The sequence below is a fragment of the Larus michahellis genome, chromosome 16, assembly GCF_964199755.1.
Source record: "Larus michahellis chromosome 16, bLarMic1.1, whole genome shotgun sequence".
Lineage (NCBI taxonomy): Eukaryota > Metazoa > Chordata > Aves > Charadriiformes > Laridae > Larus > Larus michahellis.
In genome coordinates, this window is record NC_133911.1 from 7,644,878 (window position 1) to 7,671,985 (window position 27,108).

A 27,108-nucleotide genomic window follows, 5' to 3' on the forward strand; every position below is an offset into this window, starting at 1 on the left:
CATCGTAACAACATCCAAATCCATCCTAACAGTGTTGACCAAATGATGGTCCAAGTGAGGAGAAGTGATTGCATCCTCCTCAAACTAAACCAACTGCAGACTTCCCAAGGCCAAGCGTTACACTGCTGTGGCTTGCGTCTGTTCATAATGCTACGACCTCTTGGGCAATCACCAGTACGGCACTGGACACTTAAATTACAGCACATTTTAGAAGATGCCAGGTGTGTAACATACATAATCTCACCAGTAACATGTAATCTAGGGCCAGGGATGGATTTGTATATTCAATTGGCTTCGTTTTCTTTCTGCCCTTTAGTTCGTGCCCCACCTTTTAATCGCTTTGTTACAGCTGGCATTGTTTGCACGCACTTCACTCACACCCATCCGTCCTGCAATAACCGTCACGAACTTTTACCTTAATCTTCCCTTAGATCATCGGTTAAATACTCCTCCCAATACAGAATCCCTGTTTGAGAACGCATGCCATCTTACCATATTGGAATCGCTCTTATTCTCAGGTACAAACAGAAGCTCCTGAAATGCAGGAAGCTATTTTCCAGTCTGTCTTTGATCTGAAATCGAATTTTGAACAAGGGTGAAACAAAATAAAAAGGCATTTGGTGTCAGCGTGCGTGCCATCATCAGGAACTTTGTCACAGACTTCAGCAGAGGTAGGATCAGACCCCTATATAGATGCCAACAAGAAAACAATCCTTCACAGTTACCAAAACCAATCAGGTTTTCTAATTTCAAAGTTGCATTTTCAACCAATACTACTGTGAAGAGATCACAGACTCAGACACACAGCTCATGGGATTGTATGTCAGGATAAACCCACAAAGTGAGAACCTGTTACACCATTTGAGAAAGTGGCAATTTGGGATTATTTTTTTTCCTTCTTCCTTTATGCAGACATTTATGTTTTCAGGAAACCAGGGAGTTGCAAAGTGACAGTCAATAAGTGATGAGACAAACTTGAAAAACAGGAAGCAATTGCTACACATGGGGAATACCATAGGCAATGTTACACCACTTTCTAGAAAGTGCAGTATTTTGAGTTTCAATTTTTCTTTAATCCTCCTTCCAAACGATGTTAAGAGGAATTAAGGAAACAATACACAGTTCTATGACGTTAATCACATCTTGGAGACTCAAACGTCTTACAGGTGCTGAAAGAGATACTCAAACTGTAAAGGGACAACGCAACACGAAACCAGGAAGGAACACAGCACTAAGCTTTACAGAGTCAAAGCATTCATCTCTAAGTCTGCGGTAAAAAACCCCACGTTCCAGCAGAGAGGAACCGTGCTTAGACACAGTGCCTGTGTTAACCGTCTCTGTCCATACCCAGTTACCAACCACAAAAGCTAACCAAGGAGTACATTTTCATTTGAGTTGGCTCTTGGGATGGATTTTTCCAAATTCATTAGGATGAAAGAGATAAATCACCACTAGAACCATTTTCCACAAGAATATATTCTGGCTGTTAAAAAGTAAACATTTCAAAGCGGCAGGTTTTATTTCCCACGCACAGTAACTTCATGCAGTTGCTCAACATTTTGCAAGAGGCATGAACTCTGCAACACGATGAGCACTTATCCTCATTAATTGATGGAGATAAGACTGCTAATCAGCTGAGCCTATCCTATTTATAAAAGAGCTACGGTTACAGCAGCAGCTCTGAGCTGCCCAGGTTCAGCAGCGACCTTGGAAGCTCTACTTGTGGGTCTGGGAGAATAGAAGAGCCAGGCTGGAAACACCTCTTCCCTCCTCTGTGGGCTGAAGCCCCATGAGAAATGGAAGAGTCTTATGGCACTTTTGAGCACGTCTTCCCCAACACCACAATCATAACAGCGTAGCTCAGCATTCTGACCCAGGTTGTGCTTCCCCAGGGAAGTCACTGGAGAAAAATAAAGAGAAATGTTGGCAGCAACATTGAGAAATAAGCATGAAAAACGCACTGCTTTTTTCTCCTAAGGCTCTCAGTTCCGTGAGATATAATTTGACTGACTTTAGATTAACAAAAGGCATCAGTTAACAAAAATGCTACTGCTTGTTTGACTAATTGCCCGAAAGACTGGTGCCTGATACAGAGAAGCTCTGTTCAGTCTCCTTCTACAACCCAAACTTACCTTCAGCAGAAGGTATTTCCACCAAACAGGAAACAATTAACAAATCGTCTCTATTAACACCTAACAGAGTTGATTGAAGAACATAACTTTTACCTCTCAAACTTCATTTCAAACAGTCTCTGACGACTCAGAATTCCTGAGGAATCACGAGAAATAAAAGTGTGCCAAAAAGTTTAAATTCTGATGAAAATGGTGGCACGTGAGTGTGACAAATGAGCTATTTATCAATGGTCACAAACTACAAAGCCACTGACATAAAGACAGAGAAATGTATGCCACAACATCGCATTCATTATTCAGGCTGAGTAAAAACACCTCCCATCATTACATAAATGTCATTATCCCAATTTTAAAGACTGAACTAGATTAATTGACTTGCACAAGGGTTAAATCTGTGGCACAGCTGAGACAAGCAATCAGGAATGTTGGCGTGTGGCCCCGCACTCAATCCACTTGACAATACAGATCGTCTTTGATAATGTCAGGATAGGATTGAGAGCTGTTGGCAGCCAGTAAAGAAAACTTAGGTAACAGGGAGCGGAGAGATTTTAGAGAAATCTAACACGTGGAGAGCAGGATCAAAATAGGCGCCCAGGACTTACCTTCTGTCTCGAGACAGACCTACGAAGAATGGCTTGGGATGGAGCTTGGGCTGTTCAGGGAGGTGCTCCTGTCTCTCCCTCCATGACTAGCAGAGTCTGGTTTTCTGCCTTCAAAACAGATAAAAAACAAATACTTCCCTCTTTATCAATCTTGTCAAGACTAATCTCACTGATACAGGAAATGCCTCTTTGCATGCACCCGAGGAGCTTGCGGTCCATATTTTATGGATTTCCAGTTGCTACCCTAATACAAATAAGAATTTAAAGCCAAGTCTACTTATTACACCATTTTACCATTCATGGGAAAGCTGGCAATTCTTTTTAGGAAGGACCTTGATTCACAGGAGACCTAGATTCTTTTTAGGAAAGCGGCTTGATTAAATGGAAAATTTAAAAGCTTCTAATGCTTCAGTTTCCCCAGAAAAGACAAGATAGCGTGTTCAATAGGCAAGCGCACTGCTGCAGTGCTGAATTTCAAGCCAAGTCCAGAGGAATTAATTGTTTTCTGCAGGATCCCTCTAAAGGCAAACACCCCTTGAACCTTCACTAGGCTAAACTTTCACATTGACAAAGCCAGTGTTGGCCACAATTCCAAGTGGAGAGACTAAAGGCAACTCAAGGGAAAAGCTGCTCTTGGTTTTCTACTAAATACCTTCACCCTGACTGTCTGGGGAGCTCTGGGCAATTGCAGTTGCTACCTGCCCCCAAGCCACCACCGCTCCCAACATTCATGATAGGAATATAGGAGAGATGTCAGAATCCAGCCTTATGGAATTCTAGCTCGCTCTCAGCATTTGAAGGAAACTGGCTTATTTGTATCACCTAGGCTACCTTTGGAAGGCACCCCATCACCCTAACAAACAGCTCAAAGATGCCAGAATTCCAACTTCAGCTACTAGCTGGCTCTTGGTAGCAGGGGGAGCTGGCAGTGCTGGGTCCTGCACTTGCCAGAAGCCACCCAACGAGTAAGATAAACACTGTACTGTAATAATGGAGGAAGCTGGGTCACAAGCTTTCGTAATTGCCCAGACTTCGAAAACAGCCTGATGAGCAATAGCAGAGAAACAGAGTAAGGTGGTTCGTTTACATTCAATTCCTCTTTGTTGTCATGTGTTATCAGTCATGCTGAAGGCTGGAGACCGTTACGCAGCTAGGGAATGGTTTTGAATCGCAGGAGGCACAAGTTCAACAAGTGAAGAGTAAAACAGCCAAACCCTGTTCTTGTCACTAGCAAGGGTTAGCAAGCGAAAGAATTATCACTGCAGGCTTCTCTTGCCTAAGTACAGGTATGAAATACTATGTTCTTGTTCCAAAGACAACATAGATGGAAGACTCACTGTTATGTCTAGGCTACCAGAACAAAACCTTATCACGTACTGTGACTACAGTAAGTACCAAGTAGTCGTATGACGCACTGCAAACACGCACGTTCATTACCGCAACGCAGCTGATGCTTGTTAACTCATGATGAGTTAGCACTCACATTTCTGCTCCGAAACTCAGTGGGGACCCCATTTGCAGCTTGGTTATTAACAAAAATGTCCTTGCAGCCCTAAGACACTGTAGTTCTAAGTCCAAGAACTTTGTTGTTCACAATCAGCAAAGTTATCGACATCTTCTTACTATATGGCTCTGAAGTCCTTGGAATTAAGAGCTCCTTTGCAGTGGTTGGCTTAGACAGTTACAAAGTGTACTTTTCTATTAAACACTTAAAAAAACCAACCCCAAACCGCAAAAAAGACCCCAAAAAAACGCCAACGAGTCCCTGGATTGAAAACATTACTCTTCATCTGTTATTTTTTTCTTGTAAATGAGGTTCTTTGTTCCTTTGACCTTTAGGTTTGTGCTGTCCTATGAGTTATCTAATAGCACAAGAAAGAATTCTAACCAGTGAGTTGGTATTACCATGACAACTTCTTTTTTTTTTTTTTGGTTAAACCTAAAATCTTGATGGAAGAACTTCAAAAATAAGTGCCTGGATCCTGATTTGCTAATGAGGGATGTATGGAGCCAGCTTGCTTTTCACCAAGAGGTGAGCCAAACCAAGGCCAATGCCAACACAACGGGGACTTGAAGAGACAGAATTGATGCTTGGAAAAATCTATGCAAAGGGAAAACTTAAATATAATTCTGAAAACAGGAACAGATAAAAACAGTTGATGTGATCAGTACAACACAAATGCAGAGGAAACCAGTCTGGAATCCAAAAGCTTCAATGTAAGATAGGATTAATTCTGAATATAAGCCTTACATCACACCCTTCTAACTGTCAAAAACAGAAGTGAAAAGAGAGGAGTCTCTGCCAACTACTGGTTCATTTGCATTAGAATTCTCTATACCCCAGCATTATTAACATTCTTCCTTTTATGTATTCAACTCCCTTGTATTTTGCAGATGCTCAGATCACAGATGCATTTGAAAACCTTCCCATTCAAAACCTTTGTTCTAGTTCTCAGAAAGCCACAGAAAGGTGATGAAGATCCCCTTTTCCTTTGCACAAAAGGAAATATACCTACCAAATACCCCACATTAAAAGAACAGCCTGCTCTATAGTTAAATGATCCTTTTCTTCATAGAAAAGAGCAAGCTAATTTTTCAGATGAAAGAATGACACTGCTCAAGAGATCTGCACCTGCATTTACAATAGCTTGGGTACAATTACTGGTCCTACCACCTCAGACAGAAGGTTTTGGACCCCAGTGAAACCTGTCCTTTCCCGAAGACATTTGCACTAGGAAAAGTACCAGAAAGGAGCACTGGTCTGTTCTTGTAGGACTAACTCATTCTCGTGATTACTAACCAGCTACGCTTAGGCACCAGTTTACCTTCCATCTTCATTCACAGATGATTTCCCCAATTCAGTGTTCAGGCAGCTACTTAAAAAAATCATAATAATCAAAGTATCATCCAAAATAACATCCATGCGTTTTGCCATCTCCCACCAGACGCGTGTCTCCGCCTCATTCCCCCAGGTAACTTCCTCTTCCTTGAAGACTTCATTTCTTTTTAAACCTAACGGACCCATTTTAGTTTCCTGTCTTTGCTGATTTCTTTCTCTACTGCTGGAGAACAAACTTCCCAGCATTTCCAGTTCTGGCACTGTTCCCCACTAACCTTCAAAGATTCCCAGTAAGCGCGGCTGGTTCTGAATCACGCTTTCTCTTCCTGTTTTGTCTCTAAATATTCACCTGTTGTGAGACAGCGGGTTAGTTATTCAGAAAGCATTTCGGTAACCAGGTCAGCAATGTAATGTTTATAAGTCTGTCAGCGAACAACTCCCAGTCACAGGAAAATAGGACTTGGTGATACATCAAGAGGTCATTCCTCTGCCCAAGGCAGGACCAATTTTAGCCACGTCACGTCTAGCAGACATCTACCAAAACTGCTCTTAAAGTTCGCTAATGGTAGAAACACCACGACCACCTAAGGCTATACAATGTAATAGTTACAAAGTAACACTGAAATAATAAGCCTTTTCTAGCGCAAAACTTCCTTGATACATCCTGAACTCCCATTACTTTTTACTCTATTCACCAGGGACATGGAAAAAAAAATATTATATTCTGCTAATTCCAGCAGCCTTTTACACAGAAACTTACGTTTCTTCTCAGTTGTCTTCTCTTTAGATTGAAATACCTCCATTGTTTAAACAGTCCTCACATAGCACGATATCTACATCTCTGATATTTTCATTCCTGTCTTCTGCGTATTTTCCAATTTAATCATGTTTTCTTGTAGAACAGCACCTGAAATTTGCAACCATTACACTGTCTGAGGAACCACCACTGCATCAGGAAAGAAAGTTACTTTGCAAGGCTTGCAGGAATAATTCCATTTGTACCACCCAGTATGATGTTAGCCTTTATTGCGGTGGCACAACATCGTTGACTCATATATTACCTGGGGACCTGTTTTAATTCTGTGATCCTTGTCTGAAGCACCTCTGCTTATCTTTGTCATCTGTTTGTATTTTTGCATTTTATTATTTCTCCTAAGTGAGGCAGTAGTTTTTCCTGCCAATTGCTATCTATTTTTTTTTCCTGGACTATTTCTCTGATTGTCCTGATCATTACTGTAAGAAAGGCAGGTATTGCTTTTGCAGAGGAGAAAAACTGTTTCCATCAGAGGTGACACGATAAGGGAATGACTAAGACAAAGAGGCTCCAGCAAAGGCTTGTAGAACATCTCTTATCACACAGACAAAAGCACAAACTGATTCCTACTGGATTAGTGTCTAGAAGGGGAGTCAAACATTTAACCAGGGCTAATGACATTGAGCAATTTTTTTACCAAAAGGAAAGAAATAAACTAGTCAGATAATCCCTTTAGGTGTAGCATAAAGAGAAGCAAACAGAGGCAGGACATGCGGGAAGGATTTTAGGCGCCTCTGACAGACTGTGAACTGTGGAGTTCCCAACCAACGGGAAACAGGGGAGGGAAAAATTCGGCCGGGATTAGGGAATAAAAAAGTGTGTTTCAAGAACTGAAAGTGTGCCTACTTGCTAGGTCACCCGCTCTTGCAAGAACGTGAATAAAAATGTGCTTCACAGAGGATCCTGCCTGAGCCTATTTCATTCGGACCAGGATTTATTTCTCACATTACAGATTTCAGTGTCCTCCAACATATTTATAGTCCCATTCAATCTCACGTTACCTGCTCAAAGCAGAGTAAAAGATAAAGGTTTTTCTCACATCTTTTGCAAGTTTAGTTTTAAGGCAACACTTTTTAGCTTCCCTTTACCCTGAGCTCATGCGTGTGACAATGCAGAACGCTATAATCACATACATAACCCTGCACACATTTGCTTGGTACCAAATCTCATTCTTTACTTGTTCTGGAGTTTCCCTGTGGCTTCTGGTGTTGGAATTCCAACAGCCTGCGATCCCGTCTTGGGGCTCGTCAGCTATTTCACAAGCTCAGCCACGGCATACGCTGTTCTTTCCCATGCGGGACCGTCCCTTCAGGACAGAAGCACGGTGTCTGTCTGTCCCCAGGGCAGGGGTCCCCAAACAAGTCCGTGTCACAGGCAGTGGCAGAAGTGGCACCCCACTCCAAAGCCTGCACAGAGGCAGGCAGGGAGCACTAAAATCCTAGAAACCGGAAAATTAACTGCTGTAAAGATTGCAGCATTGCCCTCTAGCGTTTACGAGGTGGTGCAAAGTTCTTAATCGCACTTTTTAATTACACTCAAAAGGTTCCCAGGTTCAAGCACAAAAGGTGAACTTTTTAACTAATCTCAGTATCGCCACTTACACAACCTCCGGGGCAGCAGATGGCCATGGCACACCTTGACATTGAGAAAGACCCTTAACCCTTAGAAAGCATCAGGGATCACGCTGGGACGAGTTCCCAGGCTGAACTGGGCATCAACACGAGGTGGCAGTAGAAGCTGCTGCCTGGTACTTTCAGGCCAGCAGACACATTAGATTTAATGCAAAGTCACATTTAGTTCCATTGTACAGCACCCCAGACACCGCCCACTTAAGTGTGGGTTTCATGCTCGCCATGGGACGGTATCTCGCAAAAGATCATATGGAGGCGAACACATCAGTTATATTAATTTGCAAGAACATGCCCTGCTTTATCCTGTGTGCGTAGAAGTGTGCCAGTACATGGGTGTCCATAGGAAGGGGGTGTCCATAGCAATACCTTACCTCACCAGGCGACTTGCAGAATCGAGAGCCTCATGTTAATCATATCCAAAATGCTGTTTTCTCCACATTTTAAACAGATTCTCCTAACGTGGTAAATTACATAATATTAAATCACAAGAGCATAATCTTTTTTATAGGTAAGAGTTTAAGTTCTAGCTCTATTTTAATACATGTCCATAAAATTAAGAAATACCATCCGCTAACCTCCATCTATGGCAAAACAGCATGTATAAATACTCCCTACTTCGGCAATTACACCAGCAGTGTGAAGCTGCAGGGGGAATCAAGATTTAATTGTGCTGGGTTCTGTCTATAAAGTAATAGGAATTGAAATTCATACCTAAAAAGCTTCTGACGAACTTTAGGGTCTTGTTCTCTTACAACTCTTAGATTCGTTTCCTTTTATAAAATACATCATCAAATTCTTGCACATTCTGTCAAACATCACACTGAACCCCAAATTTCAACATAAGTGACAAGAAATCAAACTACTTAGATATAATTAACATGATAGTTAATTATGCAAGTATGACTACAAGGTCGGAAGTCAGATCCCAAGTGTCACACAAGCCATGGAAAAAGCGGTATTTGACATTCCCATTTGGCAAAATCTTTAATTCCCAGCAGCTGAAGAGTCTGTACCTGACCACTCATGCAAGCAAAGCTCCTAAATAATGCATGGCACTACTAGGAATACGCTTTCCATCAGGGTCACAAGTCTTTTGATTTCAGTCAGCAGTAGTGCAGGTAGCCGTTCTGAAAAGGGGAGGATAGACGTTAGAATCGCTCGCAGACCGTTTCACCAACGGATCCTAAATAGCACTGGCCTAATAACGAAAGTTGCTGACATGGAAAAGGGGAGGAGGAGGAAAGATCCCAGTCACTTTCAGATGTGATGCAGATGCCCAGTTATGCAACTTTTCAAAGAGCCCAGACAATTATTTTATGGTCTGGTTTTCCTCCACAGAGCCGAATTTCCATACTGCAAAGCATTAAAGCCTCTTAAACAACACCAAGAAAAACAGAACTATCGTCTGAGTAGGAGGAATAGGCTCATAAATCCCCTTGATATAACTGCAGAGGATGTCCTGTGAAGAACTCAGCCAAACACAACTCACAAGATTATCTATCTCTACTAGAGTAAACTGTAAAATTAAGAATATTTGTGCTTTATCTGGCTTACACCCAAATGTATTACAGTTGACGTTTCTTCCAACAGTAATCCCACCCCGATCCTGTCGCCCTCATCTTTTGCTGCTCACTAGAGTGATTCTGCCTGGTGGAAAATGATGGCAACTGCCCAGCTCCGTCAGCCCGAGCAAGCGGATGGCAGGCAGGATGAGCGAACGCGAAAGTGAAGGAGACTCCTTCCTCACAGGAGCGTGATGAAATCCGCCAGGAGGTTTTTGCCTTTTTTAGCTGGCGACACACATGCAGGCATCGCATTCCCAAGTTGACAAAGCAGTTCAAAAGGGCACAGGCAGGTTTGGCAAGGGATTTCTTACTTGATTTCTTAAAAAAAAAAAAAAAGTAATGGCTCAGATAAAGAGGCTTCTTTGCAAACATCATACTAGTGCAATATAGCTGCCAAAGAAAGCTAAACTGCTATTGCCAGCACTGCTGCTTGCCATTCCAAATGTAAACAAATCAGCAGAGCACTAGAAATAGTCTATTAATAAGTTAAACTATTCAGACCCAGCATGAGGACAGAAAGGTTTTGACATCCTTAGCAGTGGCACTGCTAACCTTAACTCCACATTTCCCGTCCAGTGCGCACCACAGATTTTAACTGATGATGCTGGTTGAAGTGCAAAGCACCAACAGAATAATTTGGAATCTAAGGGCGAGGAGGATACAGCTGCCACACCACAAAACATGTCCAAGAGTTTTAGTTTATGTTTTCAGCAGAGAATAAGAAGCTAGCCCTGTTAATTTAAGCTCCACAACTTGGTGAGGAATTTTCACTTTTAGCAGGACGAGAGCTGAGGTCAGGAGACTGCCTGGCTCCCAGCTGGTATTTCTGGTTAAGTTACTCTTTGCATGTAGGACTGTGACAAGCTTCAAAGAACAAGAATGAGCCTTTTGCTTATGAAAGTTTAACCTTCAATTCTGATAAGCTGTTCCTTGAAGTCTATCTGTAATTGCTCCATTTCCTGTCACCATGTCTGATGCTATCACTCGATTGAAAGAAGCCATGGGAGGAGGAAGATAGAACTGCTCAACAGAACCATTTTTTAATTCCAACGTCGCTTTTTGGAGCTGCCACTGACAGCAGCCTGGCCAGTCCCCTGCACACTGAATGTTCTCAGCTCTTTGGCCTTCCCCTATAATCCAGTAATACCTCATACCCTGGGCAATTCTTTCTCGTTACTTGACAGCATGAACTTGGGACAAGATTTGACAAGCTTTTCAGACGGTGGCGGGTTAAAGACACATCTGATACAAGCAGCGGATGAAATATAGAATTGTTCAACTAAGTGGTGCAGTCATCCTTGGAAAAGCTCCCAGATCTCTCATTAGTGCAAAGTGGCGTCCATCACTCCCGGAGCTGTCACTCCTCCAATACTTAGTGTTCATTCAAGAGCTCGGATCCCCGCTAGGCAGAGAAGAGCAGCCATTTAACAGTTACATGTATACACGTCCCCATCCACTATTTTCTAAGAGTTGGATTGACGGTTGTCTAAGAGGCACTGCTCCAGTTAACCCTGGCTGATTTTAACCTCTCCACCTCTGCCATCTGAAGATTTTACTTAAAAAAAAAAAATAGAAAAGAAAGTCCCTATAAAAGTAAACATTAGGAAAAGCTTGTTTTATTTGTAAGTCTTTATGGAGTAGTCAGAACACCTTCAATGGACTCTGAAGAGATAGGAAGGAGGGGTTATGTGTACCAGGAACACATATTGCAGCCAGATTCAACACGGGCTTCTTTGTCATACGCGCTTTTTCTACGCTGACCACCCATCTTCACTATGTTTTACACCACCAGATGGAGCCACACCGCTGGTACTTCTACATACAGTTTTCATGAGACCTCAGGAATACATCTTGAATAGTTCATCCTTTTTAACAGACTTTTTCCTCTCTTATCTGTTCTGCCAGTTAAAAATCTGTTACATCAAATAAACTTTTCATTTTCCCCTTCCAGCTCAACAGATGATTACCTCTCAGGGTCAATCACATCTCACTGCACTCATCTAGAGCAAATGGCTTATGAATGATTAAAGAAGGAAGATGATTCTCTTTGTTCTGTTTTATGACAAAACTGACTTGGTTTAAGTCTGGAATTACTTGAATGAGTATTTTGCAGAGCCTGTGTTTCTAAGGGGTGAGTTTTCAGCGGCCAGGTCTGAGCAATGAGAAGCTCCCCCAGCTTTTATCCACATTTATCACTTCTGTTTTCCCCATGTCAGTGACATACTGGGTAATTTTACAAATATCGTCTGTGTTACCATCCCATACACACTTACAAAATACTCCTTGGAGACTTTATTATTGACATTTCAAGAAAAAGCCAAGTAGACGGTTTTAGAATGAGTCAACTTCGCCTTCCTGCAATGACCACACTTTGAATGGGCCCAAATTATCCGAGGGGAAAGGCTCTGGAACACCAGCTCTTGGTCCGGGACCCCACGATTTGTCGATACTTGACAAGAGTTTAGGAATCGCCATGGGAATTGTGAGCTCAAGCTTTCCTGCTTCCACTGAATTGATTTAACCCATAGAGTGAGTGCTACATGAGGAATCTTCTCCCTGGCCTGCATCTCACCACTCAAATATACACGGTTACGGGCTAGCCGGCAGCAAAGCACAGATCCAGACATGAGGCCCCATGGCCAGAAAGCCAGGAATCTGCCGAGTCGTGTACCGTCTCCTGTCAGGAAACGGGAACTGCGGATCATCCCAACAGCATTTCCTGGAGAGATGGTTCAACGCAGGCAGTAACGGCTGGAACGACACCCAGCCATGTCAGAATCACTGCCTTCGTTTTCTCACTCCAAGTGACTGATAGAGCAGGCCTGTGGATTTTGATTTACCGGTGGATCAGGTTTCACAAGAACAGGAAGAAAGGAGACAGAGCAGGAATTTTTTAACTCATCGGGTACACTGGACCAAAGTAGTAATATTTAGATCAGCAAATAACACTGCCAGACAAAAAGCACCCCTCACAGGCCGCAAGCAGCTGCCCTTCAGGATACATGATGTATTCCCTGAGCATCCCGGGAATTTTCATGTGACGGGGCCATTCAGAGCAGGGGGTGACAGGGAAACAGGCAAAGCCTCCCTGTTCTACAACAGTGGAACTGAAATCTGTCATTTATTCTTTCCAAACTTTCTCCAGCTCTTCTTCTGACCTTTCTCATACAACCCTAAAACAGAAAAAACCTCTGCTTTTCACGTACTTCAGGAGAATCATCACACGTTGGAATGTAACATAGATAGAAAGTGACCAATTCAACTCAGATCCGTTGAGTAGCCTGATGTTTAAAGCAGAAGTAGACTTTCTAAAGATTAAATGAAGAGAAGAAAAACAGAGCATCACTATGCAAAAATAACCATCTGCTCTTAGAACTTGTTCTTTACTTGGTTCTTCTATTCTTTCCCCTCAAATCTGAATTCATGGCTACACCTACACTAGAAAGAGCGTTAATCGTAATACCCCCCAGGATCCTGATTTGTTTCAGGCCGAGTAACACAGAACTCAGCAAGGGTGACAAGTTTTATTATTTTTTATTTACTCTGCCACTTCCCAGAAACCAGATCATTCTATTTTTAGCTCTTAGAGGCCATGATTCCATCAGTAATTTTAAGTATGTTTCACAGCTGATTTAAAACGTACACTCCAGGGCACTTAATGGTCAAAAGTCAGAATGCCCAACTCAGATCTTTTTCTTCTACTAGCAGTAGAACCTCAAATCTTTTAAAATACATTTAATTCACTAAGAAATTAAAGGCCATGAAGGGCACAGAAAACATTATAATTAAAAGTCTTAACTCTAGGTACAGAGATTGAGAAATCTGTTCTCTCTTTCTTCACTTGACTCCTTCCCCCCAGCTCCATGAAGATTCCAATCCCATGGAAGTCCGTTCTATTACCATGACACACTTTCTAAGCCAGGACCAGACAACTGTAACTCCTTTTCCCACCTCCACCCCCACTCATTGTCTAAATACCTCAGATCCATCGGTCTGGTCCACCTTCATCATCTAACATGCTTCATAACCACGTAAAGTTTTACTCCATCCTCCTTTGCAGGGACACCTCCTCTTTACTGCACGAGTGAGAAACTGCCAGCGCTGCCACCAAGACCAAGCAGAGACAAACCGTTCTCACATATCGGTGTTCTCAGTTTACGTAATTTGCCAGCAGCTAGGTGAAGCTGCTCTTTTGCAACCACATCCCAGAATTATCTTTAAGTCAGTACTTTTGCAAAGCCTACAGGAGGATCTATTACATTACTGTGATTGCTATAAGTAAGATTACTTAAGCCATTTTGATTTGGGTACTGATCCAAGCCCACCCTAAAATTAAAAGCATTCAAAACTCAAAGGCTTGGCCCAAAGTCAAAGGCGCAAGAGTTCAGCGCTTCTCACTTTGCGTAGCCATTTTTCTTCAGTTACAGCTCTCTGAATAACTAAGCATACAAAGACAGACGGATATTTAACTAATATAGTTTAAAGCTTCATATTTAACAGAAGCACTGTCTGTAATAAGAGGCATCTGCAACTGTTTGCATTTCAAATAAATCACACTACACATTGGCCTCTTGGCACAAGAAGTTACTCTCTTGGCAGGTCTTTTATTGCCAGCAAAGGCATTCTCAGCAGGAGTGGGAAGCAGTAATTTAACATATGGATAGAGATGAAGGAAGGTAAGACAGATCATGTCTGCATTGATTTTACCATAGACTAGACAAAGTCACATATGAAACATCCGTTGGAATAAAAATATACCATGTGAGTGGAAAAAACAGCTATACCATTTAGAATTGAAAAAGACTAAATTTGAATTCCCAAATTTAAGCATTTCCAGCCATGAGCTACTTACCAGTATTCCGCGGTCCAAAAACCCAAAGCTCAGTTAACGGCTGCAAGTTAAGTAATGTCACCATCATATTTTCCATACTTACAACTTTTAAAAAAATTCTCCATTGAGGCTGAAAATTTCCATGTTTGGTATGAAACCAAGCCATGGCACTGGAATTTCTCTTGGTTGATGTGAAATGAGGGAAAATCCACTTTTGTTCAGGTCAAAACAAGAGAAGAGACTTTACCCATTAAAAATACAAAACAAAACCCTCGAGTGGACCAACACCAAGTTGTTAAACCAATTGCTTTTCAACACCTCTTGTTTCAGGAATTTGCTTCCGTGCGTATGAAACCCATTTATTTTTTATCTAGATATAATTCTGCCTTGGGGAGACTTTGTTCTCACTGAGCATTAAACCGACAACTACTTACCCTTCTCAATACCTACAGTAAGGACAGCAAACAATGACAACAGATCCTCAAATGGCAATAACACAAGATGTTCCACTGAATTCTTTTCCTATTAAAGGACACAAAAGTTTTAGAAGAAGTTACTAAACATTTTGCTCCGATTTCCCACTTCGGGTGTTACACTCTTATATTCCACACATTGTTTTTGTGATGTATACCACGTGAGTCATACTAGCTACTTCTATTTGGAGTTTGAGCTGAGAGCTGACAGCAGCTTTTCATTAAGCTCTTGAGTAGCTCTAGCAATTAAACCAAGAAAAGTCCATCTTAAAGAGCTGAGAATGGAGGAAGCAAAATGCCACTAAGCTCCACACACTTGCCATTCAGCGTTAGCACATATTGCACATTTACACATACATTTTCAGATACCGCTGGCGACACTCCCCAATAACAAAAATCGTGAGGGTTTCAGTTAACCGTGCAACTCTGTTTTTAGTTTTAGAACAAAACCCACATCCCTTCAATGAACACACACGTTCTAACACACCGAATACTCTGCCCAATTAACCACTAAAAACCCAAGCCATTTTAAAATACCGTACAATTTGTTTGGGGGCATCACACACTTCTCTCGTATGTTTATTTCATAACTCAAATCCTGCCACAGAAGCCGTTTTGTGGGTTGAACAACAAGCTGCAAAACAGATCAGTCAAAACTCATGTCAAACTGCTTTATTACATCTTAAATAACATTACATTTTAATATAGTATCTATCTTGCATCCAGCTTTCTTGAAGTACACTGACTTTAAAATTAAATACAAAAGGTGAAGAGGGATACAGGGCGTGGAGAAAGCTCTACAGAGTAGTTTCATGAGAGAGAGTAAGAGGGAATTCATCTTTTATGCCAAATCCAGGCCTAACGCACAATTACAGCACATTTTTGTACAGAATGTTGCAGAAAAAACAAAATGGAGAAAAGCTACTACTGCTGCTAGGAAGGAGCATTTCTGGATACAGTGAGAAGATAGGAAAGTTTAACAGAACAATCTGCTGTCCAAACACTGCTGCTTTTAACATTTTATTTGAAAAGAAAGCCAGGAAAACCTGCTCATTACAAAAATGACTCTGATCAGATGCAAAGGACTCATCCTACAAGAGGAACTGGCTGTGAGGAACTGATTTGTAAAGAAGATGGTCTAGGTTCCCTCCTCCCACACCCCAGAATCTTTGACAGCGATTGTTTGAACAGGCTGTTTCTTTAAAAAAAAAAAAGTGACTTATCACGCTACTCCAAAACGTGCATAGCTTTGTACTTGAGTTCTTCATAGATTTATGCACAGAGTAGCAACAATAAATGAATACAGCGACAATGGTTACAGTTTTTAAACAGGTTATTTCTTCAAAGAAAAAACATCTAAGGACTTAGTCCAATATGCACTTTTTAGCATTTCTACAGCATGCGATTCTAAGAGTAAACCCACCCAATATGGCAAACAATCAAAAAAGGTTTTTTTTTTGTTTAACTTAGAAAGTTCAAGATCATTATTTTCAAAACATTGATTTGTACATCATTTCATACACAAAGAATTGACTCAATACCCAAGTGTAGGATAGGTCTCTTTCGAAAACAGAGATTCCTGGTTGTTGAGACTTATAGGATAGTGTTAGGATATATAAACTGCCCTTTCAAGTGGACAAAACCAAAACAGATTAAAAAAATCAGTGTGGTGAAAAAGGGGGGGCAGGAGGGACCAAGGATTGCATTTGTTATCCATAAAAGGTGAAAGGATTCTTTAAACAAGCATTCATTACCTTTTACAGCATGTGCTTGGTTACCTTACTGCTTAACATTATCCTATATATGCCAAGTTTTGTGCAACAATTATCTGTGATACTAGAAAATAAAATAAAAAAAATTAGGGACTAAATTTACAGCGTTAACAACCCCCAGATGCTCTGGGCTAGGACTCCCTTGTTTTGCTCAATTAAATACATAAAGAAATGTATTTAAAAAGGAAACTTGAAAAAAATCCTGCTACAAACATGACTTTAAAATTTGCAAGTGTGTGAGATAAAGTCCTTAACTTCAACTTGGAAACTACAGTGAAAGCTAACTGTTTCACAATTATGCTCAAGTTTATTTTCTGGTCATGCTTTTATGATAGTGTTTCATTTTTAAATTCTCAAGACAAAAAAAAAATGGTCCCAAAAGGAATGCACAATTTCATTTTGCTTACAACACAGAAATTCTTCTTGGAAAGGTAATTGTGCTCTTCATTTCAGCAACAGGAGACGGAAAAGATCTTGCCCTTTGAAGTTGGGGAGGATGGGGGTCCAAGTTAGTATGGTTGGATTGGATATGCTATCATTTTTAATTTTCAACCGTTGGAAACTTCTTCCAGTCATGGAGTCCGCCGCTCTTCTGACACACAGAAAGATTTATTAAGAGGTGCACTTTGACAAACTGTAATCAAGTTTCAAGCTTTGCTCTCGCTACCCACTGAACGCAGTCAGCCGTTATCTCGCCATTTTCAAAAACACCAGTTATTTACCAACCCAGATTCAAAAGACCACACAGTCCCCCCTACCAGGAAAATAAAACATGCCCAAAATAGTTCATCACAAAAAAGTCATTGCATACATTAAACAAATAGCTTTCTAAAAAAAAAAAAAAAAACAAAAACACAAAAAAACCAAACTGATTTTCCCCCTCCCCCTCAATGACTTTCCTAATGTGAACTATAAGCTTGCAGCATCAATAAAACAGCACTGCTAGGACCTGGAGAAAAGCACTCTGAATACCAAGCAATGACAGCCTTAATTAATGGAGCCTTAATTAATTAGGTACCTACCTACTTCAGTTCCAGATCTTGAGGAAGCTGTCCCATGATCCTGTTGCCACTGCCATACCATCATCAGTCACACCTAAGCAACTGACACGGTTATCGTGACCGGCAAGGACACCTATAAATAAGAACATGTAACAAACGTGTGACGTTATTTTGATTACTTTATATTTCAGTTCAAATAACACTAAGACACACGTATTTGGATTAGTCAACCCCTACTTTCAAAAATCCTGAACAAACACGGTTGCAATTTTTAAATGCTTTTGGTTTTCTGAGCACAAGCTTAGATATAACTGGTGGGTTCACAAGGGGGTAATTCAGTGAATGCATTACTCCAAAGTTTTCTGAGCACAAGCTTAGATATAACTGGTGGGTTCACAAGGGGGTAATTCAGTGAATGCATTACTCCAAAGTTTTCCTTGTATATTCCCCACATCATTGACCTTTACTGGTTTCTTATGAGTTGTGAAATCACAGCCCTTAAAATTATGCTGCCAATATCATAGCAGTAAATATAGTATAACCATACATTGCATAGCTCTTAGTAGTTCCTCTCCGTAGAGATGAAAAATCAGATTTTACAGAAATTTTAATGGATAAAAATCAGAAGTTAAGCTGACTTATGTTATGAACACTAAAGCATTTTTCATCTAATTTTATCTTACTATGTTTACAAGCGCTTACAAGACTTAAACTCCTACATACAATCTATTTGTCAATATGGAGATCTGCTACAATTCAATTATAGTACCATTAAAAAAAGAATTGAGACACTAAACAGAAAAATTAAGGGAGCCAACATTTTCCTCTACCCCCTTTAATTTAACAGTTTCAAGGAGGTAAAAAGAAAACCTAATTATGTTCAAGCTCTTTCCAGTCCACAGCACTGAGCTAAGATATTCTTGATAGACACAAAATTAATCTTTTTATATCAATTACACTGCTCATAGGACTCTCCTCATTCATCTTTTGGGCTTTTCCCTTCCATTTACTATTCTCCAATACAGAACATGAATTAAGACGGTTTTAGTTCTTACACAAACTAGTATGTTTTTAAAATAATATTTTTGACTCTTAATTCAGTGTAAAAATGAATATTTCATACACAAGGATTCTTGATGTTTGAAGAAGTAACATTTCTGACATACTTTATAGAAGCAATAACACTGTATGCATAATACCGTTAATCTCCAGATCCTATTAAACCTATACAAGCGTCTAAGTCTCAGCACGGAATCGTGCACTTCTGCAGGAGACGCCAAATCCTAAGCGTTGAAGTGGACAATACAATCTTTAGAAACTCCGTGTACTACAGAAACCAGGTGCCAGAGCTAACAGAGGTACCTAGGAGTTACCTAGAATTTCCTGTGGAAATAGCATTAGTATATCAGAAGTCAGCCTACCGTCCCCATCAGTAGGTGCTCAATCTGGTAAACCAGAGCGCCAACAACTCTCATACAGTTTGAAGTGAACACGTAACTACAGAGGGGGTTAGTATAGAATCAGGCATGACAGACGTGTCAAATCTGCTCAGCAATCTTAAGCCTCAGGACATTTTAATAAGCAGAATACTTGACAAAGTAGTTGTTTAAATCGCTTCTAAAACTTGGCGGTAAAGAATCACACTTCATGAGTACATGGCCTGTAAACCCAGATCAGTATAAAGAATCCTTTCTCATTTCTACAGGTAAGCAAGATCACCGCCTCTTTTTGTTCTTAATGAAGGTCTTAGAAAAAAATACAGGGAAAACCGCATTAATTGTTTTAACAGTACTTACACACAGCCAATTGCAAACTAACCTAGATATTAATAAAGAGAAATTCCTCAGTTCCTCACCGTACGGGATTATGGGCACATTTATGGTCTCAATAATCAAAGTACAAGAATCCTGAGTTGCAAATATCAACATCCAGACAAGGCTGAGTCATAAAATGCATTTCAGTACTGAAATAATTGTATTTGGCACCATTAACTTGCAAATAGAACCAAATGCTATTTTACAACATATGAACCGAGTGCCCACAGTTTCAACTCCTCAGCACTGATAAAAACTATTGTGAATTTTGGAAGAAACAAAGAATAAAATCTGAGTGGTAAAACAGAGATGCTAGAGACAGAAATTGACAGCCAAATAGAAATTATTTTGGTATAGTCCAGGATTTATGTTTGTTCATATTTTTTTCTACCTGCAGCATATCTTCCCCTCAAAGAATGAGTCAATTTGCACCAAATAATGTACTTCAACTAATCCTTTAAATTGCACCTGGAAGCATATTCTGCTTGGCTGGTGGTTTTTGTTTGCTTTTAAAACCCACCTAGGATCATTTTAAAAGCCTATACCACTTCATTTGGCAACAGAGTAGGTCCTTGTTCTCATCCCCAGTTCTGATGAGAATAACCAGACATTTGTGGTCTCATTTATACCTTTTCTCCCTTTTTTCTCATAAAGGTTTACATTTTAAAGAACTGAGGTTAAATTATCTTAATCTTTGGACCATAAATTTCATATTCATTTCCTCAAAAGATAATCTCCACAGCGTGTGTTGTTTCGCTGGTTGTCTCTACTTCTATAAGTATCAAAAAGAAATTGTTTAATATAAATAGCAACATTAATGTTGCTTTGCTTTGAGCGGTTCATACATACACAATGCCATAAAGTCTTACAAAAAAAAAAAAAAAAAATAGCCCTCCACCCCCAAGACCTTGTTTTGAATGGCAGTCTTCCTGTTCTCAAGCATCCGTTGTTCCCTTCAATCCTTTAGAAGTTTTCCAATTTATTTGTTAACATAACTAAGCTACTTTAATCAGTGATCCTAAAACAGGTTATCACAGTTCTAAAGTGGAGACAGGGAATGTTAACGGGTCTGTGCGTATGACAACTCACATATTCCGTATGTCACACTATGTTTATAATATTTAAAATCCAAAACTTTTACCTGCTCTATCAGCTTTCAGCGTGTCCCAGACGTTGCAGTTGAAGTCATCATAACCAGCTAGGAGGAGACGTCCGCTCTTGGAAAATGCTACAGAGGTGATGCCACAGATGATGTTATCGTGTGAATAAACCATAAGTTCCTGATCGGCCCGAAGATCAAAAAGCCTGCACGTAGCATCATCCGAGCCTGTGGCAAATGCATTGCCATTTGGGAAGAACTTCAGGTGGGAAGGAAAAAAGACACATATTTTAGACTTGATTCCTTTGAATCATTGAACATACCATTTTGTATAGACTAAGTGGGAAAAGGGAGTAGCAAAGAAGAGCGTTCATCTCTCCACTACTGGGATATGGCAAAAAGAGTGAAATAATTAAGAATATGTGAAGAAATACTGTTTCAACAGCCACTGTTTCCATTTACCACAATGGATCTGAAGTCGTGTAAATTTCAGGTACTTTCACCAGCTACAAAAACTATTAATTAAAGTAAATAAGCCATAATACTACATCACACAGTACATGCTTAAAAGCTGAGACCAGAGAAATAGAAAAATACAAATTTAAATCCCGTGTCTCCTGTTGAAGTTGATACATACACAGATGGCATTGATGTCCGACTCGTGGCCAGTGAAGGTTTGCCGACACATTCCTTCTCTAACATCCCACAGTTTGGCAGAGGCATCACAGGCACCAGAAACAAAACACCGGGCATCAGGAGCAAGAGACAAACTCATGACATCTCCAGTGTGCCCAGTAAATGTAGTTGTCTGCTGACCGGTTTCTATGTCCCAGAGAGCGCTTGAAAGAATAATTAAAAAGGCAAAAATCAACACATTTGTGCTCCATTGGAAGGTCCAGGCAGCAATTCTTGTCTAAACCTGTTCACTTATATCACTGCTAAAAAATAAAACTCCATAAAGTATTAACAAAAAATATGATGAGTGTAGAAAAAACAAACATTCTTTGTTGAACTCTTTGGCTATGCTACAGGATAATTGTGCAGAGAAGATTTTAAAAGCCAGTTTCAATTTTAAAATACTGGGGGGTTTAAATTGAAAAACAGTGCAAAAAACCTATTGACTAACACTCACGGCTGTTTCTACATAAAGGCCTTGTGACGTGCCAGTTGTCCGGTACTACTACAAGGTTGATTTAAAGCAGGTAAGCCTATAGCAAAAGCTGAGTCAGCATTTCTCATTTTTAAAAACTCACTGAGGATGTGTAACTTTGTGAATTGCCTCTCATCTTAAAGATGCACCACTTTCCCAAAGTGCAAAATCACTACTACAGTGATGATCAAAGAGTATAAAAGCATGAAAGAACACTAGCACCTCCCTAACAAGAGGTTTAAACATTTAAGAAAGATTAAAGATTTTTAATTTCTGTAATTTCTCAGTAAACCATATCCATCAGTGGCAGATTTGCACTAAGCAAATAAGACACGACTGTACTTTGATACTGTACTTGGACGCTTGACTGGACTGAAGGGATGTCAAGGACAAACTGTTGTCCATCCAGACAACTATAGAGTTACTACAATAACTCCCAAAGCAGCTATATTCTCTTATGAAGAGCATAATTTTAACTAATCCTGTTTGTCTTTTCTAAAAAAAAAAAAAAAAACAAACACCCAAAAAAACCCCAAAAAATCCCAAACAACCAACAAATACATATTTAGAAACATTTTTGTATAAAAAAATATGTATATATTCAATAGCTACGCCGATTCAGTGGACCAATAGAGGGGCATTCAAAGAGACTGACGCTGAGTAGGAAGGGTATTTGTTAGCCAGCCTTTGCTATCAGAACTGCTGCTTGGGAGAGCTGTAATGCTTTTTGAGAATTAGAAAAAGAAAGTCTAGTTAGAAAAATTTATGAAATTTTTCATTAGGAAAATCTAATGAATTTTTCATTAGAAAAATCTGTGAAAAAAGATTGAGATCTTTTTTTGTTCAGAAGCTAGTATTTATTAAGACACACACCTACGTTCTCCTCAAAAAACCCCATCTGCTGTCACTGTAGAATTTTTTTTTAGGAGCTCTTCTGAATAGGAACATAAACTAAATCCTGCATTACAAAAATCCAAACATGACTAAGTAATAAATACTGCATACCAAAAAACTTCGAGAAAAGTCATTAGTCTAATACACTTATTTCTGAAAGCCAAATAGTTATAGTAAAAGAATTTCCCATATCATCTTAACACAGAATTAGGTCAGGCTCTTCAGAGCACGGGCATAACTAAACAGCCAAAGCTAACAAACTTGAGACACAAAGTTTTCCATTACTAGTAAAAACATGACATATGAACAATAATTAATCACATTTAGTCTTCTGGATAACTATTAGTTTTATGAAGAATAAAGTTTCCTTCAAAAATATAGCTGTGAAAAGTCATTACTAACAACCATGTCAAAATTTTACTGCTTACCAAGTGGTGTCGCCAGAGCTGGTAACGATTTGATTATCATCCAAGAAACGACAGCATGACAAGTATCCTGAAAACAAAATAAGAAGCTGATGAATAAGACCAGAGATTACTCTGCACATCACATATTGGCTTGCTTACATGTTGCTTCTTCCTCTCCGAATATGAAGCAAGAACTACTATAGAAGCCTAAAATACAACTCAGACAATTTTTATATAGGAACCTCCAGCATTTTGGAGAAAAATGTATTTTGGCTCCTTACAGACCATGCCCAATCCAACCACTACACTAGCACAGTGATAGACTGGTATTGCGGCTTACCCAAACAGGGCAGACACCCTTGTGGGAACACCTTACCAATATTGCTTTCGGTAGGGAGTGAGGAGAGGATGAGGAAAAGAAAGAGGGAGCAGAGAGTCAAAAACCTGGAATCCACCAGCCAAGCTGGAGAGAAGTAAAGGAAACCTTGCACTCTGCACACTAACCTTTCTTAGAAAGTGGATCTGTATGTCACTGCATCCAGGAGCAACAAATGCTTATGACCTCAACTGTATCATACAACTATTGAGAAAAAATAAACTACATTCTTGGTCAGTACAAAGAACAGAGCATATACATTGGATGTTTCACAACAGCGGCGTCAAAGAAGTTCATCTGAATGCTCTGAAGCGTCTTTGTACTGAAGTACCACATGCCAAACTATCAATGTAACAGCACTGATTACAAAATTAGTCTGTCCTGCCAGCCAGCTCGATTTCACAAACGTCTTCTGAAAATCCAAACCACAGCAAAACTTGAAAACCTGTAAACAACAGCTTCCAGCTATGGGCTATGTTCCATTCCGCAATGGGAACAGTTTCACTGAGCTGCTTTTCTTTGAGAAGATTCCACACAAACCGCTCAGGTCTCAGATGTGCTCCTCTGATGTCCCTTGCATCACAGCAAAATTCTGCGTCTCATGTTATGTAAACATCCATGGTTCCCCAGCTACGTGGTTTATAACCATAAAGACCATTAAGCAGCTAGACTATCACAGAAGTAACGCTCTTTTTATTGCTAAAATATTTTTCACTATTTTGATACGCCACATGGCTACAAACTGAAAGCCAAAGCTCCCTGTGTTCAAACATCATTCCCATTCCTGGGTCCTGAAGGGCAGGAGGGAGGCCGGGGAAGAAGAGAATACCTTCTTAGGAATCACCTTACTGGTCATATCACAACCACTATCTGAAGGTCAGATCAACACTGCATTCTCACACCCTTAATTACACCCAGAGGGTACATAATTCCTCTCAATTACATAAATCATGCTTTGTAAGAAAAAACAGTCTCTTCTCATCGATCACAAGACAGCCCACCTTAGAAACAGAAACTGAAGGCAAGAATTAAGCTACTGTATTTTGGAGAGAAGGAAGAGAAGGAAAAACAGAAGAGGAAGCAATGAGAACTCAAACCTCTGCAACTAAATAATAGCTCCATCAGAAGGCAGCTGTCTTGCTTATGAAAAGTTAAAGCACATTCTTATTACTTTTTTTTTCTTTAAGGATCATACTCTTTGAACAAAAGAAGATTTTAAAAAGGAAGGAGAAAGCCATTTAAAAAAGGCAGTATGCTGCTAGGGTCCCGCCCAAGAAATAGAGGTGCACAATGAAGCATATATTTTTAAGTAGCAAATTATATCTAAAAAAACAACAAAGCCTTCACCATGTGCGTAGGTAACTTAGATCATTCTGAACAGGCACTCACCTGTGTGACCAGCTAGTTCACGGCTGACACGTACATTCCCTTCACGAGTTTTCAAGTTATAAATGGAACAGATGTTATCAAGACCACCACAAGCCACATAATTTCCAGAAGGAGCATATGCACAAGTCATGACCCAAGATGAACGCAGGGGAATAGCATGCACCTGAAACCAATACATTAATGTATTTCATCTGCAAAACAACTGATACAATAGTTTACCATCAGGAAGTTTTTCACCTGTCTCTCGAGCCATCCATCGTCTTTTAGTCAAAAGGACAAGTCAAAAACAGTGGGGGAAAAAAAAATTTAATTTTTTGGCTGCTTAAGTATCAAATTATTTTGAGCGTAACTTGCACATACAGCTCATCAGACTAAGTAATGACGTAATGAAAACCTCAGATTCGCCTTTTCTGAATCCAGTTTAATCAGCAATTTTAGTAAAAACTAAGTTGTTTCATTTCAGTGCTCTGATTACTATTGGTTTATTATTGGGCAGGAAAATATTGACTTCGAAGTACAGTCAGCAAAACTGCCAATTCCAGGCTTAGATGTTATGCTATGAATGAAAAAGTAAGGGAATCACTACTTTCACTGCCATTTAAATCCTTCTTTGGAAACCCATGGCAAGCAATCAAGCTTCGTATTTGAACAACTACCCCATGTTCCCTTGTCATTCTGTGCTTAGAACTTCATTTTAAAAGTCATTGAAGATAAACCCGTTCTGTCGTGTTAACTCATTGCTTTCATCCTCCAAATCCGTTCATAACATCTTTAAGAACGGGATCACATCATTTAACATATTGTGAGATTTCATGCAATATTAAAAATCTTCCTGCATTCTTAAGTAAACGGTACAGATTACTGTCTGTTCCTCTGCTGCTACAGTAACATATGTCGGGTCTTTCAATAAACTGCAGCCAATAAATTACTATGGCTATGCTTAAATCTCTGACCTTCTGGTGCAACACACCAATTACTTCTTGCTCTCTATTGATCAATTTCTCTGCTATATCAAAACAAATCAAAACATTCTCTAAAATTAAGTGTTTCATTGTTTTCCACTCGTGGTGCACATACAGAGTGCACTTCAGACACCGCTATATTTTTTAAGTGCAAACTTTATTGTTTTGGAGGATTCAAAATTTAGTCTTAGGACTATGAAAGTAACGCAACCAAAATCATGACGGGTAACACTTCCTTCCTTTGTATTTACAATTGAACTACATAGCAACATCCCAGTTAGTCTTACCTTGTTTGTAGTATAGCTGTCCCAAATGATAAGTTTGCCATCCTGGGAGGCACTAACTAGAAGCCTGGAGAGGAAACAGGAGGTCACCACAATCATTGCAGGAAGTCAAGAAGGAACATCTTTGTGATGAACATCTTTGTGATGGCATTTGTCTCCATTAGCAAGGGCAAAGTACTTGAAACCATTTAAGTACAGTGCGGCATTACCCAATTCAGTTATTAGCACTATAAAAATAATTTTGCAAGTACTCAATTTCCATGCTAAATATTATGGGAACGTGTGATGGAACACCTATATGTTAACACATTCTGACTTCAAAAACAACTGTAGCCATGTAACTAACATCTCAATCTTGAAAACTGAGGGAGAAAACTTGCATGGAATCAGTGCTTCTGTGTCCTACACACAGGCTTCAGATGTTTTCCTTTTTCCTATTTTTAAAAACAGGAATTTAAATTCTAAGATGTCCAAAAACTCTGAATGAACGTCTGGCACTGAAACACAATGGAAATTAAAATGAAACCTAGCAAAGATATCCCTAATGGAAGGGGAAGCGTTAGGAAGATTTTTACTCTAAATCAACACCAGCTCAAGCCCCTGCCCCGCGACCAGGATTGAAACATGATGCACCTAATCCATTGGTCAAAGCTCTCTTAATCTGCTTTTAATGTGTTTAAAGCTAGATCAGGTATACTGATGTGAAAAGCCTGTATAGTCTCCACGTTTTTTAAGGCATTTTGGATAAAATACTTCAATATGGTATTCAAATCTGTTCTGTGCATCATCTCCTGACCATTTCCGAGCTGAACAATACAGTGCAATCATCGAAGTACTCCAGTCTCTTTGCATTATTTTTTTTTTTGCTCTAGGTTATATTTTAGAGTTGTCTGGAAACACTTCTGCCAAACAAGAAATTGAATCCCCATCTTTTAAATAAGCTATATGCCAAAGAGATGCCTGAAGCAATGAATTCTACATATCTGCGAGGAATTAGCTTCTTTCACAGGCATAGAAAACTGAGGCGCAAAACACTAAAGTTTAACTCAAAGTAACAATTGTGTTCGTTCTGA

The 27,108-nt window shown here is 39.8% G+C and overlaps 1 protein-coding gene across 17 annotated transcripts in view; it reads right to left on the bottom strand.

Annotated features, from left to right (window-relative positions):
• Positions 1 to 15,544: 15,544 nt before the first annotated feature.
• Positions 15,545 to 27,108, bottom strand: part of GNB1 (G protein subunit beta 1) — a 44,560-nt gene continuing 32,996 nt past the window's right edge. For 10 of the 17 annotated variants that reach the window (XM_074609651.1, XM_074609652.1, XM_074560252.1 and 7 more), the window contains 7 exons: positions 26,039 to 26,102; positions 24,790 to 24,952; positions 23,046 to 23,112; positions 21,211 to 21,412; positions 20,616 to 20,832; positions 17,682 to 17,793; positions 15,545 to 17,251 (listed from right to left, as the gene is read on the bottom strand). In XM_074609651.1, the coding sequence (XP_074465752.1) occupies positions 17,687 to 17,793; positions 20,616 to 20,832; positions 21,211 to 21,412; positions 23,046 to 23,112; positions 24,790 to 24,952; positions 26,039 to 26,102 (820 nt within the window). In that variant the 3' untranslated portion in view covers positions 15,545 to 17,251; positions 17,682 to 17,686. The remainder of the gene's footprint in view (positions 17,252 to 17,681; positions 17,794 to 20,615; positions 20,833 to 21,210; positions 21,413 to 23,045; positions 23,113 to 24,789; positions 24,953 to 26,038; positions 26,103 to 27,108) is intronic. The other 7 variants (XM_074560258.1, XM_074560257.1, XM_074560264.1 and 4 more) reach the window with 1 other exon arrangement.